This window comes from Bufo bufo, chromosome 6 (genome assembly GCF_905171765.1).
Source record: "Bufo bufo chromosome 6, aBufBuf1.1, whole genome shotgun sequence".
Taxonomy (NCBI): domain Eukaryota; kingdom Metazoa; phylum Chordata; class Amphibia; order Anura; family Bufonidae; genus Bufo; species Bufo bufo.
Genome location: NC_053394.1, coordinates 183,542,745 through 183,563,332, shown reverse-complemented (window position 1 = coordinate 183,563,332; position 20,588 = coordinate 183,542,745). Strand labels below are relative to the sequence as shown.

The window sequence follows — 20,588 nt, the reverse complement described above, 5'->3', positions numbered from 1 at the left end:
GTAGCTCTTGGCATTTTTTTCAGGCATCTTGCAAACACCTTGCCTTTCGGGAAAAAATTCCACCAAGAAAACATTAGTGGTAAGACACATTTGGGGTCATTTATCAAACTGGTGTAAAGTAGAACTGGCTTAGTTGCCCATAGCAACCAATCAGATTTCACCTTTCATTTTTGACAGCTCCTTTGGAAAATGAAAGGTGGAATCTGATTGGTTGCTATGGGCAACTAAGCCAGTTCTACAGTCGTGGCCAAAAGTTTTGAGAATTAGATAAATATTGGAAAAGTTGCTGCTTAAGTTTTTATAATAGCAATTTGCATATACTCCAGAATGTTATGAAGAGTGATCAGATTAATTGCATAGTCCTTATTTGCCATGAAAATTAACTTAATCCCAAAAAACTTTCCACTGCATTTCATTGCTGTCATTAAAGGACCTCCTGAGATCATTTCAGTAATCGTCTTGTTAACTCAGGTGAGAATGTTGACGAGCACAAGGCTGGAGATCATCATGTCAGGCTGATTGGGTTAAAATGGCAGACTTGACATGTTAAAAGGAGAGTGATGCTTGAAATCATTGTTCTTCCATTGTTAACCATGGTGACCTGCAAAGAAACGCGTGCAGCCATCATTGCGTTGCATAAAAATGGCTTCACAGGCAAGGATATTGTGGCTACTAAGATTGCACCTCAATCAACAATTTATAGGATCATCAAGAACTTCAAGGAAAGAGGTTCAATTCTTGTTAAGAAGGCTTCAGGGCGTCCAAGAAAGTCCAGCAAGCGCCAGGATCGTCTCCTAAAGAGGATTCAGCTGCGGGATCGGAGTGCCACCAGTGCAGAGCTTGCTCAGGAATGGCAGCAGGCAGGTGTGAGCGCATCTGCACGCACAGTGAGGCGAAGACTTTTGGCAGATGGCCTGGTGTCCAGAAGGCCAGCAAAGAAGCCACTTCTCTCCAAAAAAAACATCAGGGACAGATTGATCTTCTGCAGAAAGTTTGGTGAATGGTCTGCTGAGGACTGGGGCAAAGTCATATTCTCCGATGAAGCCTCTTTCCGATTGTTTGGGGCATCTGGAAAAAGGCTTGTCCGGAGAAGAAAAGGTGAGCGCTACCATCAGTCCTGTGTCATGCTAACAGTAAAGCATCCTGAGACCATTCATGTGTGGGGTTGCTTCTCATCCAAGGGAGTGGGCTCACTCACAATTTTGCCCAAAAACACAGCCATGAATAAAGAATGGTACCAAAACACCCTCCAACAGCAACTTCTTCCAACAATCCAACAACAGTTTGGTGAGGAACAATGCATTTTCCAGCACGATGGTGCACCGTGCCATAAGGCAAAAGTGATAACTAAGTGGCTCGGGGACCAAAACGTTGACATTTTGGGTCCATGGCCTGGAAACTTCCCAGATCTTAATCCCATTGAGAACTTGTGGTCAATCCTCAAGAGGGGGGTGGACAAACAAAAACCCACAAATTCTGACAAACTCCAAGAAGTGATTATGAAAGAATGGGTTGCTATCAGTCAGGAATTGGCCCAGAAGTTGATTGAGAGCATGCCCAGTCGAATTGCAGAGGTCCTGAAAAAGAAGGGCCAACACTGCAAATACTGACTCTTTGCATAAATGTCATGTAATTGTCGATAAAAGCCTTTGAAACGTATGAAGTGCGTGCAATTATATTTCACTACATCACAGAAACAACTGAAACAAAGATCTAAAAGCAGTTTAGCAGCACGTTTTGTGAAAACTAATATTTGTGTCATTCTCAGAACTTTTGGCCACAACTGTACTTTTCACCAGTTTGTTATTTACCCCAAATGTGTGCACAAAATGTCAGAATTAGGCTAATTTCACACTTGCGGCAGAGTGATCCGGCAAGCAGTTCCGTCTGCCTGCCAGATCCGGCAAAACTAGAGTTGTTGCGATACCAAATTTTTGATTGGATTTCGATTCCACAAAAAAGTTTTGCGATACTCAATACCATTCGAAAAAAAGAAACCAAAAAAGCCACGTGCATTCCGCATTTTTAAAAAATGGCGAATCGCACAGTTTTGTTTTTTTTCTGTTCCGGCATTCACCGCATAGATTTTTTTTCTATTCTATAGTTTGGACTTTTCGGACGTAGGGATATGTGATATATTTATTTATTGTTTATATATTTTATATGTAATTTATACTTAATATTTTGGTGTGTTTTTTTTAAAACTTTTTCCCCCCCTTATGGGCTAGAACCGGGGATTTTTTCATCCCTTGTCCTATTCACCCTGAGAGCTCTATCAGGGTGAATAGGACTTTACACTCTCCCTGCTGCCCAGTGCATAGTGCACACAGCAGCAGGGAGCCGACTATGGCAGCCAGGGCTTCAGGAGCGTCCTGACTGCCGTGGTAACTGATCGGAGCCCCAGGATTACACTGCTGGGGCTCCGATCAGAACTACCACTGCCACCAATGAAGAGGAGCGTAGGGGACCCTGTAGCCACTGCCACCAATGATTTGAATACTTGGGGGGGGGGGGGGGGTGCGCACTGCGCCACCAATGATAATTAACCTTTAATACAGGAAGCTGGTACTGGCAGCAAATCAGTGGCAGTTAACCCCTTTAGGTGCCGCAATGTCATTCCGCTGCCGGCACCTGCCTTCTGTATTAAAAGTTACTTTCGTGGGTTCGGACTTAGTTAAGTTACCAGGATACATAGAGCGGCGCCCAGGGATCTCCCTGCACCTACTATTATTCCTGGGCGCTGCTCCATTCACCCGCTGTGCCCCCGTTACTGTCTCCTGCTCCTTATGCCAATTACTACTATCGGAGCGATGGGGAGGAGAAAGCAGCTTCTCTAGTGGGCGTTCCTTCTCCCTGCGCTGTGATTGGACAGCGCTACAGCCAGGGAGAAGGAACGCCCCCTAGAGAAGCTGCTGTCTCCTCCCCATTGCTCCAATAGTAATTGGCATATGGAGCAGGAGCCAGTAATGGGGCACGGCGGGCGAACGGAGCGGCGCACAGGAATAATAGTAAGTGCTGGGACATCTCTGGGCGCCGCTCTGTGTAGCCTAATACTTAACTAAGTCCAGACCCAGGAAAAGTCGTATCATTGGTGGTGCAGTGCGCCTGCCCCTCCTCCACCCCTCTCTTCTCATTGGTGGCAGCGGCAGCACAGGGGGAGGGAGAGACTGCTTCCTTCTCCCATGTGCTGCTGAGGGAACATGAGCGCGCCGACAGCAGCGCGCTCATGTTCTGTGATACTAGCCTGCGCAGTAGCGCAGCCCAGTATAAAAAAATGGAAATCCCGGTATCGTATCAATACCGGGACAAAAGTATCGATTGGGTATCGAAATTTCGATACCCGCAACAACTCTAGGCAAAATGTATGCCAACTGATGGCATTTGTAAGACTGATCAGGATCCTGATCAGTCTTAAAAATGCCTGATCAGTCAGAAAAATGCATTGAAGTGCCGGATCAGTCTTTCCGGTATCATCCGGCAAAACGGATCTGGCATTTATTTTTTCACCTTTTTTTCGGTCTGCGCATGGACTGATCCAGCTTTCCGGTATTTTGAATGCCAGATCTGGCACTAATACATTCCTATGGAAAAAAAATGCAGGATCCGGCGTTCAGACAAGTCTTCAATTTTTTTTGGCTGGAGATAAAACTGTAGCATGCTGTGGTTTTATCTTTTGCCTGATCAGTCAAAAAGACTGAACTGAAGACATCCTGAACGGAATGCTCTCCATTCAGAATGATATAACTGATCACTTCTTTTCCGGCATTGAGCCCTTTTGACGGAACTCAGTGCCGGAAAAGAAAAACGCAAGTGTGAAAGTACCCTTATACAAAAAAAATAAAAAATGCAGCAAAAACGCAAGTGCAAGAAAAAAACAAAACGCTTGCACTTACAATTTTTTATTGGTACAAAAAAAAACACCAGAGGCAAATGAAGAGAGCATGTTTAGTGCTTTCTACTGCCTGATCTGATAGCAGGAGCCCTAGTGAGAGTTTTAATTACTCCGCCCTCACAAAGTAACTGACAGCAATTGGCTGTAGCAACTGGAGTGGCTTTGTTTTATTCTATTAGAGACATGTGCTATAGAGAATCAGTTACTTAGGTTATTTACTCAATGAAATTTGGCTTTGCTAGCACAGTATAAATGTAGGTAGCTTTGACCTTACTAAGGAACTACAGTACTTCCTCATTCACATTGATTGATATTGCAAATAATATCAAAATAAACTCCCACTGCCAGTCTGTCAAATTACTCGCAGGTCTATGACAAGCACAAGAAGCATGCTTTGGTTAACCAAGAAGAGTAATTTAGCTTTGTTCTCCATCTCTGTACAATTTAGACCTACCTGGCGATGGAGATGAAACGGTGCGTCTCCTTCCAATACTGTAGAAGGTTTGTGCTCTCTTCATCCAGGACTCGGATGTTTAAATAAGTAAATGTTTCAGGAAAGAAGTTATCAATTTCACGAGTGACATTTAGTATGTGTGTGACCCTGAGTAAAAAAATAAATAAAAAAAAAATATGTTTGAGTAATGTGCATGCAAACAGCTGAAATGGTAATTTGCTAGAGTTCACTTGTGTTTGAGGTCATTTTATGTGCCCATACAGGAAACCTCCCGGACGAGACTTATAAGTATTTACTAAAACCGAGAGAACTAGCAGGTCCACTTTAACCCCTTCAGGACCATGCTATTTTTCACCTTAACCACTTCACATCTGGGCCATTTGCCCCCTTCCTGGCCAGGCCTAATTTTGAAAATCTGACATATGTCACTTTATGTGGTAATAGCTTTTGAACACTTTTACTTATCCAAGTCATTCAGAGATTGTTTGCCTTGACACATTGTACTTCATGATGGTCTTAAATTGGAGTCAATATATTTAAACTTTTATTTAGCCAAAAAATCCCAAATTAACCAAACATTTTGAAAAATTCACAATTTTCAAAATTTCAATTTCTCCGCTTTTAAAACAAAAAGTGATACCTCATAAAATATTTATTACTTAACATTCCCCATATGTCTACTTTAAGTTGGCATCATTTTGTAAATGTCATTTAATTTTTTTAGGATGTTAGAAGGCTTAGAATTTTAGAAGCAATTTTTAAAATTTTTAAGAAAATTGCCAAAACCCACTTTTTAAAGGACAAGTTCAGGTCTGAAGTCACTTTGTGGGGCTTTCATAGTGGATAACCCCATAAATGACCCCATTGTAGAAACTACACCCCTCAACTTACTCAAAACTGATTTTACAAACTTTGTTAACCCTTTAGGTGTTCCACAAGAATTAAAGGAAAATGGAGATCAAATTTAAAAATTTCACTTTTTTGGCAGATTTTCCATTTTAATCCATTTATTTCTTTAAGACATCAAGGGTTAAAAGCCAAACAAAACTCAATATTTATTACCCTGATTTTGCGGTTTACGGAAACACCCCATATGTGGTCGTAAACTGATGTAAGGGCACATGGCAGGGCGCAGAAGAAAATGAGCACCATATGGTTTTTGGAAGGCAGATTTTGCTGAACTGGTTTTTAGATGCCATGTCCCATTTGAAGCCCCCTGATGCACCCCTACAGTAGAAACTCCCACAAAGTGACCCCATTTTGGAAACTAGGGGATAAGATGCCAGTTTTATTGGTACTATTTTGGGGTACATATTTTTAATAGCGCTATATTAGGCTTTTTGTGAGGCAAGGTAACGAAAAAATTTCTGTTTTGGCACAGTTTTTATTTTTTTACAACATTCATCTGACAGGTTAGATCATGCACTATTTTTATAGAGCAGGTTATTACGGATGCAATGATATCAAATAGGTCTACTTTCTTTGTTTTAGTTTTACATAATAAATCATTTTTGAAAAAAAATTATGTTTTTGTGTCTCCATTTTCTGAACACCATAATTTTTTTATTTTTCTGCCAATCGTTTTGTGCAGGCAGAGTTGACGTTTTTATTGGTACCATTTTTGGGTACATATGATTTTTTGATCATTCATTATAACACTTTATGGGGCAAGGTGACCACAAAATTTGTTGTTTTAGCACAGGTTTTATTTATTTATTTTTACAGAGTTCATCTGAGGGGTTAGGTTATGTGACATTTTTATAGAGCAGATCATTACGGACGCGGCGATACCCAATATGTATACTTTTAATTTATTAAAGTTTTACACAATAATAGCATTTTTTAAACCTCAAAAATGATGTTTTAGTGTCTCCATAGTCTGAGAGCCATAGCTTTTTAATTTTTTGACCGATTATCTTAGTTAGGGTCTAATTTTTTGCGGGATGAGGAGACTGTTTTATTGGTACCATTTTGTGGGACATACGCTTTTTTGATCACTTGGTGTTGCACTTTTTGTAATGTAATGTGACAAAAAAATTTTTTTTTTTTTTAGGGTGTTCACCTGAGGAGTTAGGTCATGTGATATTATAGAGCTGGTTGTTACGGACGTGGCAATACCAAATAGGTCTATTTTATTTATTTTTTTAATTCCTTACTTGGGGAATTTTATTTTTTACATGTGAAACCTTTTATTTTATTTTACACTTTGCGTTCCCCATAAGGTCATACAAGACCTCTGGGAGACATTTAACTTCACTCCCCCCCCCCCCCCCCCCACTATTGATTTCTCCTATAACTGGGGCGTACATAGTAGCCCCAGTTACAGGGGAAATACACCCCCCAAAGAGGCTGTACAGCAGAACACAGCGCCGACAGACCCGACAGCTCCTACACTCTTGACCGCCGGGCCGGGACAGGCACTTCCTGCTCTGTATACACAGCACTTCCTGCTCTGTATACAGTGATCTAGAAGTAAGGGACACCTGGGAACCTGCCTTTTCTCAGGGTTGCCCTGCTGTCACCCGCTCTGCAGCTGCACGATTAGTGTGCAGCTGCGATCTCTGAATGGACGTTCAGAAACGTCCTTTCAGAGATAGAGATCAACCTCCCGGACGTTTATAGTCAACCTGCGGACTGAAGGTGGTTAAAGGGGTTGTCCTACAAAAAATATTCTAGTTTTCAAACCAGCACCTGGATCTGAATACTTTTGTAATTGCATGTAATTAAAATTTAGCATAGCCACTGAGTTGTTCAATAAAATGTATCTGTATAGAGCCACCTGCTGTTTGTTTTTTTTCTTATTTCTTTGACCTGCTCACTGAGAAGGCCCCACATTATCAGTTTCATCCTTTAGCTGCCTCCTGAGCTGAAGCAGAAGAGACACTCCCCTTGAGCTGCCAGCTTGATAAAAGTCTAGCAGAGCAATGAGAGATCTCTGGATCCATGTGAGGTACAGGGCTGGTTCTAGCTTTGTCAAAAAGAGGTTGTCATGTACTGTATGATGTCCAATTTTCAGTTTTTACATTAGTCATGGGAGAACCCCTTTAAGAACCAGGAAGTCTTTTAGAAATTTGACATTTGTCACTTTATAACTTGGGAACACTTTTACTTATCCAAGCCATTCTGAGACTGTTTTCTTGTGACACATTGTACTTCATGATAGTGGTAAATTTCAGTTAATTTCAGTTAATAATAAAAATCCCTAATTTAAAAATGTTGAATAATCTGCAACTTTCCAAATTTAAATCTCTCCGCTTTTAAAACAGATAGCGATACCTCATAAAATAGTTATTACTTCACATTTCCTATATGTCTACTTTATGTTTGGATCATTTTGTGAATGGTATTTTATTTTTTTGAGACATTAGAACGCTTTGAAGTTTAGAAGCAAATCTTGAAATTTTTCCAAAGTTATGAAGTCACTGTGGGGCTTACATAATAGAAACCACCCATAAATGGCCCCATTTTAGAAACGACACCCCTCAAGGTATTCAAAACTGATTTTACTAACTTTCTTAACCCTTTATGTGTTCCACAAGAATTAAAGGAAAATGTAGATGAAATTTCAGAATTTCACTTTTTTGGCAGATTTTCTATTTTAATCAATTTTTTTTCGGTAACAAAGCAAGGGTACAGCCAAACAAAACTCAATATTTATTACCCCGATTCTGTAGTTTACAGAAACACTCCATTTGTGATCATAAACTGCTGTATGGGCACATGGAAGGGCGCAGAAGGAAAGGAGTGCCATATGGTTTTTGGAGGGCAGAATTCAACGGGATAATTTTAAGTTGCCATGTCACATTTGAAGACCCCTGATGCACCCCTAGAGTAGAAACTCCAAAAAAGCGACACCATTTTGGAAATTATGGGATAAGGTGGCAGTTTTGTTGGTACTATTTTAGGGCACATTTTGCTTGCTGCATATTACACTTTTTGTTAGGCAGGGTAACAAACAATAGCTGTTTTGGCACAGTTTTTATTTTTTGTTTTTTACAATGTTCATTTGATAGGTTAAATCATGTGCTATTTTTATAGAATTGAGGTAGGGAGAAAAAAAAGAGAGGATTAATCCTGTACTCCTAAAGTAGGAGATATGGGATGAACACACAGGGCGCCAGAGGTAAAGGACACAGTGGAGTGGGGAAAATAAAATAGAGTAGTAAAGTATAAGTTCTACTAAATCGGAAATAGAAGTCCAAAGAGCAGGCCAGCCTAGGTGATGAACTATCTGCAAGAAAGCAGTATAGTAAAACCGGAGAGAGATGATGAAGAGAAAAAATCACCAAATGGCGCCTACCGCTAATAAAATGTAGTAGATGCTAAGGTGCAAAATATCCCAAAATAAGGGAAAAAAAGTATAAAAGCTGTTATATATATTAGTTAAAAGCCCCTATGGGGTCACAAGAAGCAACTAGTATATAAAAAATAGAGTAAAAGGTGGTTGACACCGAAACTCACTTCACCAGGGAGGAATGTAGAGAGATAAAGCTCAAGACACCCAATACAACCACCTCCCTCGCCTCGTTCGTACGTAGAGTAGTTGGAAAAACGGCAGTCCACACCAGGGGTCTTCAGGTATAATCCCTTTAATAGGTGAATAAATCAGGTAGGCTACACCCCGCCCTGGTGAAGTGAGTTTCGGTGTCAACCACCTTTTACTCTATTTTTTATATACTAGTTGCTTCTTGTGACCCCATAGGGGCTTTTAACTAATATATATAACAGCTTTTATACTTTTTTTCCCTTATTTTGGGATATTTTGCACCTTAGCATCTACTACATTTTATTAGTGGTAGGCGCCATACCGTGATTTTTTTCTCTTCATCTCTCTCCTATTTTTATAGAGCAGGTTGTTATGGACACGACAATACCAAATATGGGTATGTTTGTTTCAGTTTTACATAAAACATTTTTGAAAAAAAAAAAGATTTTTTTAGTGTCTCCATATTCTGAAAGCAATAATGTTTTTATTTTTTGGGCGACTGTCCTATGTAGAGGCTCATTTTTTTTTCAGGATGAGATGACTGTTTGATTGGTACTATTTTGGGGTGTGTATGACTTTTTGATCGCTTGGTATTACATTTTTTGTGATGTATGGTGACAAAAAAATGCCTTTTTTGACAGTTTTTATTTTATTTTTCACCTGAGGGGTTAGGTCATGTGATATTTTTATACAGCAGGTCGTTACGGATGTGGCAATACCTAATACCTACATTTATTTTTATTTTTTTCACTTTTAACACAATAAAAGCGGTTTTGAAACAAAAAAAAAAAATCATGTTTTAGTGTCTCCATATTCTTTGAGAGCCATAGTTTTTTTATTTTTTTGCCCAATTGTTTTATGTAGAGGCAAATTTTGTGCGGGATAAGTTGAAGGTTTGATTGGTACTACTTTGGGGGGCATATGCCTTTTTGATCGCTTGGTGTTGCACTTTTTATGTAGGGTGACAAAAAAACTGAATTAGACTTACTGGTGATTCCTTTTCCTTGAATCTAACATGATGGCAGGAGGAGATTGACTCCTGACCTCTGTAGGGGCAGGAAACAGAGAAAGGTTAAATAGCCCCCGCCCTTCATCCTCCTCAGTGTTTACCAGATTACTATAACATCTCGGGTTTAATCCCTATATACACTCACCTAAAGAATTATTAGGAACACCTGTTCTATTTCTCATTAATGCAATTAGCTAGTCAACCAATCACATGGCAGTTGCTTCAATGCATTTAGGGGTGTGGTCCTGGTCAAGACAATCTCCTGAACTCCAAACTGAATGTCAGAATGGGAAAGAAAGGTGATTTAAGCAATTTTGAGCGTGGCATGGTTGTTGGTGCCAGACGGGCCGGTCTGAGTATTTCACAATCTGCTCAGTTACTGGGATTTTCACGCACAACCATTTCTAGGGTTTACAAAGAATGGTGTGAAAAGGGAAAAACATCCAGTATGCGGCAGTCCTGAGGGCTAAAAAGGCCTTGTGGATGCTAGAGGTCAGAGGAGAATGGGCTGACTGATTCAAGCTGATAGAAGAGCAACGTTGACTGAAATAACCACTCGTTACAACAGAGGAATGCAGCAAAGCATTTGTGAAGCCACAACACACACAACCTTGAGGCGGATGGGCTACAACAGCAGAAGACCCCACCGGGTACCACTCATCTCCACTACAAATAGGAAAAAGAGGCTACAATTTGCACGAGCTCACCAAAATTGGACTGTTGAAGACTGGAAAAATGTTGCCTGGTCTGATGAGTCTCGATTTCTGTTGAGACATTCAAATGGTAGAGTCCGAATTTGGCGTAAACAGAATGAGAACATGTATCCATCCTCTGATGGCTACTTCCAGCAGGATAATGCACCATGTCACAAAGCTCGAATCATTTCAAATTGGTTTCTTAAACATGACAATGAGTTCACTGTACTAAAATTGCCCCCACAGTCACCAGATCTCAACCCAATAAAGCATCTTTGGGATGTGGTGGAACGGGAGCTTCGTGCCCTGGATGTGCATCCCTCAAATCTCCATCAACTGCAAGATGCTATCCTATCAATATGGGCCAACATTTCTAAAGAATGCTATCAGCACCTTGTTGAATCAATGCCACGTAGAATTAAGGCAGTTCTGAAGGCAAAAGGGGGTCCAACACCGTATTAGTAGGGTGTTCCTAATAATTCTTTAGGTGAGTGTATATTATTATTATTTATAATGTTTTTAACTATAAATATATATATTTATTTTTTTGGGTGGGAATACTGTGCTGTCATGGTGGATTCAAGGAAAAGGAATTACTGGTAAGTCTAATTCAGTTTTTCCCAATTCACCACCATGACGGCAGGTGGAGAACGACCAGATTAATCAGTTAGGAGGGGAGCTATGGATTGAAGGAGCTTACTACCAAACGATCCTGACAGGTACAGTCTATAGTGTCTTACAAAGGTATGAATGTTAGACCAGGTCGCTGCTGTACATATCTGTTCCAAGGAAGCACCTGCTTTTTCTGCGTAGGAAGAGGCTATCGGATTTATCGGACAAGGAAGGTTCTGGAGTCTGTAAGGCCCCTTTCACACGAGCGTGACGGATTAGGTCCGGATGCGTTCAGGGTGCGTTCAGTGAAACTCGCACTATTCTGCAAGCAAGTTCAGTCAGTTTTGTCTGCGACTGCGTTCAGTTTTTTCCGCGCGGGTGCAATGCGTTTTGATGAGTTTTTCACGCGCGTGATAGAAAACTGAAGGTTTACAAACAACATCTCTTAGCAACCATCAGTGAAAAACGCATCGCACCCGCACTTGCTTGCGGATGCAATGCGTTTTTCACGCAGCCCCATTCACTTCTATGGGGCAAGGGCTGCGTGAAAAACGCTGAATATAGAACATGCTGCGATTTTCACGCAACGCAGAACTGATGCGTGAAAAACAACGCTCATGTACACAGACCCATTGAAATGAATGGGTCAGGATTCAGTGCGGGTGCTATGCGTTCACGTCACGCATTGCACCCGCGCGGAAAACGCGCTCGTGTGAAAGGGACCTAACAGTTATGGATGGTTTGCTTGATCCATCTAGCAATGGAGGCTCTTGAGGCCGCTCTCCCTTTATTTCTCCCTGCAAATTGCACTAATAGATTGTCTACCGTCCTAAAATCCCTAGTTACCTCTAATAGGTTTCTCTCCATATCTCATTGGTAACTATTTTCCTAATCCTGTCCCATCCCTCCAGTAGCTGGTCAGGGAGGTTCATGTCAGGAAAATCTTTCTCTCCACCTCTCTCAAACAGCTATAAATGAAAGATAAGTCTTTCTGGCTCCCCGCACCACCCAGTAATGTATCAAAAAGGCCAGGTAAGAACTCTTTAGTCAAATCTCTCGCTTTTGCTTGTATGAAAGCCTTAACCTGGTAGTATGTTAAAAAATGGTTCGGAGGTATTCCATATGTGGATTGTACCTCTTGAAAGTTAGATAATTTTCGTCCTTCTTGCTTCCACATGTGACTGACCTTTGATATACCCTTCTGCGCCCATTGTACCAATTGTTTATTGGTTGTGGCAGCTTCAAATTCAGGGTGACCCCATAACATCATGTTTTTTGAGATCCCACAAGGAAGGTCAAAAATTTTCCTGGTTGGTCTCCAAGTCGCGATAGTATCCCTAAGGCCTCATTCACACAATATTATTTTTTCACGGTCCGCAAAACAGGGTTCCGTTGTTCTGTGATCCGTTTCTGTTTCAGTGTGTCTTCCTTGATTTTTGGAGGATCACCAGACATGAAGGAAAGTAAAAAAAAGTCATTTTGGTGTCCGCCTGGCCGTGCGGAGCCAAACTGATACGTCCTGACTTACAATGCAAGTCAATGGGGACGGATCAGTTTGACGTTGACACAATATGGTGCAATTGCAAACGGATCCGTCCCCCATTGACTTTCAATGTAAAGTTAGGAGTCCCTATTAATATACCATCGAATCAGAGTTTTCTCCAATCCGATGGTATATTTTAACTTGAAGCGTTCCCATCACCATGGGAACGCCTCTATGTTAGAATATACCATCGGATTTGAGTTAGATCGTGAAAACTCAGATCCGACAGTATATTCTAACACAGAGGCGTTCCCATAGTGATGGGGACGCTTCAAGTTAGAATATACTAAGAACTGTGAACATGACTGCCCCCTGCTGCCTGGCAGCACCCGATCTCTTACAGGGGGCTGTGATCCGCACAATTAACCCCTCAGGTGCCGCACCTGAGGGGTTAATTGTGCATATCATAGCCCCCTGTAAGAGATCAGGTGCTACCAGGCAGCAGGGGCCAGACCCCCCTCCCTCCCCAGTTTTAAATTCATTGGTGGCCAGTGCGGCCCCCCTCCCTCCCCAGTATTAAATTCATTGGTGGCCAGTGCGGCCTCCTCCCTCCCCAGTATTAAATTAATTGGTGGCCAGTGCGGCCCCCCCTCCCCTGTATTAAATTCATTGGTGGCCAGTGCGGCCTCCCCTCTCCCCCCCCTAATTAAAATCCCCCCCCATCACTGGTGGCAGCGGAGAGTTCCGATCGGAGTCCCAGTTTAATCGCTGGGGCTCCAATTGGTTACCATGGCAGCCAAGACGCTACTGCAGTCCTGGCTGCCATGGTTACTTAGCAATTTTAGAAGCATTATACTTACCTGCACTGTCTGTGACCGGCCGGGCGCTCCTCCTACTGGTAAGTGATTTTAATGGGGGGGGGGGGGAGAGAGGGGAGGCCGCACTGGCCACCAATGAATTTAATACAGGGGAGGGAGGGAGGGGGGGGCCGCACTGGTCACCAATGAATTTAATACAGGGGAGGGAGGGGGGACGCACTGGCCACCAATGAATTTAATACAGGGGAGGGAGGGAGGGGGGGGCCGCACTGGCCACCAATGAATTTAATACAGTGGAGGGAGGGAGGGGGGCCACACTGGCCACCAATAAATTTAATACTGGGGAGGGAGGGGGGTCTTCCTGGCAGCACCCGATCTCTTACAGGGGGCTATGATGCGCACAATTAACCCCTCAGGTGCGGCACCGGAGGGGTTAATTGTGCAGATCACAGCCCCCTGTAAGAGATCTGGTGCTGCCAGGCAGCAGGGGGCAGTTATGTACACAGTTCTTAGTATATTCTAACTTGAAGCGTCCCCATCACCATGGGAACTCCTCTGTGTTAGAATATACTGTCGGATCTGAGTTTTCACGATGTGAAAACTCAGATCTGAAAAAGCGGTTATGCAGACGGATCTGCGGATCAGTCTGTGCAAAAGTAGCCTACGGACACGGATGACAATCTTGTGTGCCTCAGTGTTTTTTCACGGACTCATTGATTTGAATGGTTCCGCGAACCGTTGTCCATCAAAAAAATAGGACAGGTCATATTTTTTTGACGGACAGGAAACACGGATCACTGATGCGGATGACAAACGGTGCATTTTTACCGAGTTTTCAACGGACCCATTGAAAGTCAATGGGTCCGCAGAAAATCACGGAAAACGGAACAACGGACACGGATGCACACAACGGTCTTGTGCATGAGGCCTAAGAAGGATACTCTGTTTTACAGATGGAGGCAATCGAGAAAACTTAGTATGTAATAGTGCGTTCAGTCTCCAGGGTTTAACTAGTTCTTTTTCCACATGGAGAACTGAATCCTGCATCCAATCCAGACCATGTCTCAAACTGGCTAAGTTATATTTTCTAATGTCCGGAAAACCTAGTCCCCCTCTTGACTTAAGTCTAATTAGTGTCCGCATAGATATTCTACTCCTCTTATTCTGCCAAATAAAGGAGCGAAATGCCTGTAATAGTTGGTGGACGTCAGTATGCTTCAGAAGGAGTGGCAAGGTCTGCATGGGATAAAAGGAGCTTGCTGAAGCTCATCATTTTTATCATATAGTACCTGCCCAGAAAGGATATAGGTAAATTCCGCTACAATGTCAGTTCTGCTACAATTTTCTTAATTAACAGGAGGATAAGTTTAAAGAATAAAGCAAATCCGAAGTTCTACCAATCTTTATACCCAGGTATTTGATGTATTGGTGGCCATCAATACAGGCCATCAATACAGGAACTTCCATCTGAGCGGCCTCCTTCTTGCTCTGAGGAGGGGACAAATCTAGCAATTCAGATTTGGTCGTATTAACTCTAAAGCCTGATAATCGGCCAAAATAGGAGAGGAGATCGAAGAGCACCGGGGCGTCAGATCTGGGATGGGCTAAGAACACCAGCAAATCATTAGCAAACAAGTGTTAGGGTCTGGGAGCCTATATATATGCCTCTGATTGAAACGTTGTCTCGCATTGCTTTCGAGAGCGGTTCCAATGCGATATTAAAGAGCAAGGGAGATAACGGACACCCTTGTCTGGTGCCTTTTTGTAACTGAAAGGGATCTGATAAGAAGCCCGGAATAGAGACCCTAGCCCTCGGTGCACTATATAGGGATGTTATATATGTGCGGAATTCTCCTGAGAACCCCATGGCGTCTAGCACCTCATTCAGCCATCTCCAGCTCACATTATCAAAAGCCTTCTCGGCATCAATAGCTAGTAGAGCTGGAGATCGGTGAAGTCGTGGGTTGGCCCTAATGTCATCTAGTAACGCCATTACTGTTAGGATGTTGTAAACAGCTGACCTACCATGTACGAATCCTACTTGGTAAGGAGAGATAAGCTTTGGTAGGAAATTTGCTAGCCTATCTGCTAGCAATTTTGAGAGGTATTTTAGGTCATTGTCTATAAGATAGATGGGACGATATGACGATGCCAGCATACTATCTTTCCCCTCTTTGGGTAAGACCTTTATATAGGCTGTATTTATATCAGTGGGTATCTGGTGTCCTTGTAATATCTCATTATATAGTTGTGCAAGTGCTTTAGTTACGTTTGGGGCCATAACTTTATAAAATTAATTGGTATAACCGTCGGGAACTGGGGCCTTCCCATTACTCTAACTCCTAATTACCTCCAGGGCCTCCTCTTCCGTGACAGCTCGGTTCAGTGCTAGTAGATCCTCCTGCAATACCCTTGGCAAGTTCAAAGCTTTCAGCCATCCCACCCCTTGTGTATCTCTATTCTCATCTCTAGAATAAAGGGTTTTGTAAAATTTACTTAATATATCTACTATCTCGCGCGGTTGGTGGCATAGGATCCCCAGATCGTTCTTTAGACCCGTTCTATATGTGTGAATGGGCGTACTCCCCTCGCTAATGAGGCCAGCATTTTTCCAGACTTATTACCATATCTAAAGTACTTTGCTTCACGCCTTCTACCCTCTAGCTCCTCTTTTTGTCTCAACCAGTGTTCATATTCTAAATTCTTTTCCTGCCAGTCCCTCTAAGGCCTCTTTCACACTTGCGTTGTTGGGATCCGGCATGCACTTCCGTTGCCGGAGGTGCCTGCCGGATCCGTAACAACGCAAGTGTACTGAAAGCATTTGAAGACGGAACCGTCTTCCAAATGCTTTCAGTGTTACTATGGCACCCAGGACGCTATTAAAGTCCTGGTTGCCATAGTAGTAGCGGGGAGCGGGGGAGCAGTATACTTACAGTCCGTGCGGCTCCCCGGGCGCTCCAGAATGACGTCAGAGCGCCCCATGCGCATGGATGACGTGATCCATGTGATCACGTGATCCATGCGCTTGGGGCGCCCTGACGTCACTCTGGAGCGCCCGGGGAGCCGCACGGACGGTAAGTATGCTGCTCCCCTGCTCCCCGCTACACTTACCATGGCTGTCAGGACTTTAGCGTCCCGGTAGCCATGGTAACTATTCAGAAAAAGCTAAACGTCGGGTCCGGCAATGCGCCGAAACGACGTTTAGCTTAAGGCCGGATCCGGATCAATGCCTTTCAATGGGCATTGATCCCGGATCCGGCCTTGCGGCAAGTCTTCAGGATTTTTGGCCGGAGCAAAAAGCGCAGCATGCTGCGGTATTTTCTCCGGCCAAAAAACGTTCCGTACCGGAACTGAAGACATCCTGATGCATCCTGAACGGATTACTCTCCATTCAGAATGCATTAGGATAATCCTGATCAGTATTCTTCCGGCATAGAGTCCCGACGACGGAACTCTATGCCGGAAGACAATAACGCAAGTGTGAAAGAGCCCTTAGTGTCTTTCGAGGGTTTCCTCTGGTGGGCAGTGTAGGAATCCTTTAATGCAGAGGACAATATTTTTAGTTTCTGTGCTGTAGTCTTCCTGAGTCTATTTAAGTAAGCTAGAATGTTACCCCTAAGGACTGCTTTTCCCGCTCTCCATACCAACTGTATATCTCCTGAACTCGAGTTCGTCTCCCAATATTCCATCCACCAGTGTTTCAACATTTCTGTAAATTTTTCATTTGAGGCCAGGTCTGATGGGAATCTCCACAAGAAATCCGTCCCCCTTTGGATACTATCCGTAAGATCTATAATCACAGGGGAGTGGTCAGATATTACTAGCTCCCCTATTTCCACCCCTCGAGTTCTGTGTAGTACCGACTCCGAAATCAATAGGTAGTCCAAGCGGGACCAGGAATCGTGTACTAGGGAAAAAGGAGTATATTCCCTATCTTCTGGGTGTTTGACTCGTCATGCATCATAAAGCCCCAAATACTCTACCACTTTACTCAGGGTCTTATCCCTATGACGGGGTTTTTATAGGTCTCCCCTTTGTACTACGCTTATCTTCCTCATGATACATAACTGTATTCATGTCCCCTGCAACAATTTTATGGGATATCGTGTCCTGTAGGACTATGTTTCTTATGGACGAGTAGAACTCTGCATTAGCTTCATAAGGACCATATACATTGTATATGCTAAAGGATTCTGTCGGGAATTGCAGAACCACATGCAACCACCTTCCCTCTTTATCTTCCATCATGGAGGTAACCTGGCATTTCAGATTTCTATGGATTAACAGCAACACCCCTCCTTTATTGCCCGCTGGTGGACAGCCCAAAACCTGTCCCACCCACAACTTATGCATGCGAGGGAAGTCTTTTCTGTCTAAGTGAGTCTCTTGGAGTAGAGCTATATCCATCTTTAAGCGTTTGAGGTGTCTGAGTATCATCATATGTTTTTGGGGAGACCTCAGCCCTTTAACGTTCCAAAATATGTTGGCAGAATGGGGTGGCTCTACTATTCAATGGGGATGAAGTGGTGCTCAATATCTCAGTGTGAACTCCACACACCAGAGGGTTATAGTAAAGAAATAGTTGTGGAAGATATGGCACTCATATATCCGGAGTACTGCTCAATATTTAATTATTACACAGAAGTTTCTATTACGAAATATTGACTTTGTGAGCTGCTCGAATATATGGTGTTGGATCGATACAACACCTGTAACTCACAGCCAGTAACCGAACCGAATCTAAGTTTTTTTTTCTTGCTGTGGAAATCACACAAACGTATTTCAACCTGTTAAACGGCAATCGCCAATGCCGAATATCTGGTGATCACCTGATCGAAGATCCGGCCTGAACGATCATTTGTGAACCAGAGTATATTGTGGTGGACATAAAAATTGCGGTCATCGAATATATTACGGTCATCGAATATATGGTGATGATCTGATCGAAATCCTGCTATAACGATCATTATAATCGATGACCAGATTATATTGTGGTGGACTTATTACTTGCTGCTAGGCCTATAGGTTCTATCAGTTACCCTATACCTCAGCCAATTTTATATCCAATCGTCATTTTAGTGATGTTTTATTATTGTTTTATTATTGTGTTTTATTTTCTGTACAATATATGTATCTTGTATGACCATTTTAGATTTATGACCTTTTAATATTTGTGACCTGTAGACCAATATAATATAATAAAATTAAATATTGAGCAGTACTCCGGATATATGAGTGCCATATCTTCCACAACTATTTCTTTACTTTAACGTTCCAAGTAGCGATCTTTGTCATTTTGCCCTGTCTAAGCTACTTGGCTGACACATAATACTATAGCAGTCGAGATGAGTTAATCTTGAACTTCCCTCCCCCCCTTTACCCAACATAGAACATAAGCAGAGCTGAATGCTAAACAAAGGCCCATTGTTGGGCCACAGGTGATGGTAATTGTAGACTTCTCTTCTTCCCAGCATAATCTTATCTCCCCTTCAGGGGCACACTGCATTTAAACTCTGTCCCCAGAAAAACGTAGCCCTCATCGTAAAAAGGAACATATAGGAAGCATAATAGCATCCATCTTAAAGGTACAACGTTACCCAGTGTCTCTCAAACATAGAGTCCTGGTGATGACCATGCTCTTCCTATCTTCTTGTCACTAGTCGCACTTCCCATCCTGAACGGTAGTATGTCGACCATCCTCTTCAGATCTTGGGTATGAACTGTTGTAGATCCCGACGAGCTACCTTCGGATCCTGGAAGGTGAGCAGCTGGCCATCTGGGGTATGCGCTTTCAGCGTTGCTGGATAAATTAGCGCAAATTTGAGCTGTTCCTGGTAGAGGCTGGAGCAAAGTGGCGAGAACTCCCTTCTGCATTTTGCCACATCCGCAGAAAAGTCCTCAAAGAGAAGAATTCGGGATCCTCCTCTCTCCAGTGGGTTTTTCCGTTTTTTGGAAGCTCGCAGGATCAAAGCTTTGTCGGAGTAATCCAGATAACGGACTATTACTTGTTTTGGCCTTTGGGCCAGGGCTGCATGTTTTGCTGATCCTCCCTTTCGCTGGTCAGTTGGTGATGGCACCAGGCCTATCCTGTGAGCCCTTTCCACTTTGCATGCTGCTGACATTTTTAAAGCTATCGGCAGGTCTTTCTCACAGAGGGCCACTAGATCTCGTGTAGGGACCGACTCATGCACCCCAACTAAGCGTAAGTTGTTCCGACGGGAACGATTTTCGAGATCTTCTATCTTGGCCTTCATCTGCTTGTTTTCCATCTGGAGCAGAGAGCACGTAGCCTGACATTGAGCCTGTGCTTCTTCCAGCGTATTGACTCTTTCCTCCACCGAGTCGATACGACGGCCTTGTTCTGCAATATCTTGGTGGAGGTGCGCCAGGGAGGCCGACACAGTAGTAGCTAATGATTCTTGTAAGTCCGGCTAAATTTGCGCCGCTACTTCCAGTGCCAGACTTTTATAATCTATTCCTGCAGACGGCAGTTGTTTTTCTCCGTCTCCACTCGTCTCGTCGTGAAGTAGTGCAGGAGGGTCATCACTTGATAGCGATTGTAAGGAAGGCAGATCCGCCATTTCGCGCGGTACCGCCAACGGCTGTGCTGCTTTCTGTTGATTTTTTTGCTTGTTTCTGCTCCCCATGGTCACCAAAAACCGGTCCATACACCCCCGGCGGGAGAGGAGGTACTGATAAGTTCGGGTTGTGACGGGATTGCAATCCGGATAGCCAGGGAGCAGAGATTTGCAGAGCAAGTCTGAGCAGAGCTTCACTCAGTGCATCCGACCATGCTGGGGCCGGAACCAGAAGTCCAAGAGGATTGATTTTGAGAGTCTTTGAGGATACCTAAAAAAATAATTTTTTATATTTATGATCCAACCCAGCTGGATAGAAAGGATCTTAAGTCCCTTTCTAATTTTTCTTTTGAATCTGCTAATAACAGAAAGTTGTCTAGGTATGGGAATTTTACTATGACTTGCTTTCTTAGATGGGCCACTATATTCTTGGTGCTGTGGAAATGCCAAAAGGCAGGGCTTTGAACTCAAAATGATGCACCTTCCCTGTTGTGTCTTTTAATGCAAACCTCAGGAATGTTTGTGAATTTTGTCTGATAGGTACGTGAAAATACACGTCTT

General features: G+C 43.0%; 1 protein-coding gene across 2 annotated transcripts in view; it reads right to left on the bottom strand.

Annotated features, from left to right (window-relative positions):
- Positions 1-20,588, bottom strand: part of LOC121004318 (protein phosphatase Slingshot homolog) — a 230,107-nt gene that overhangs the window by 92,523 nt on the left and 116,996 nt on the right. The window contains exon 11 of one of the 2 annotated variants that reach the window (XM_040436503.1): positions 4,347-4,493. The exons of the other annotated variant lie outside the window; for it this stretch is intronic. Coding sequence (XP_040292437.1) covers positions 4,347-4,493 — 147 coding nt within the window. The remainder of the gene's footprint in view (positions 1-4,346; positions 4,494-20,588) is intronic. 2 annotated transcript variants of the gene reach the window in all.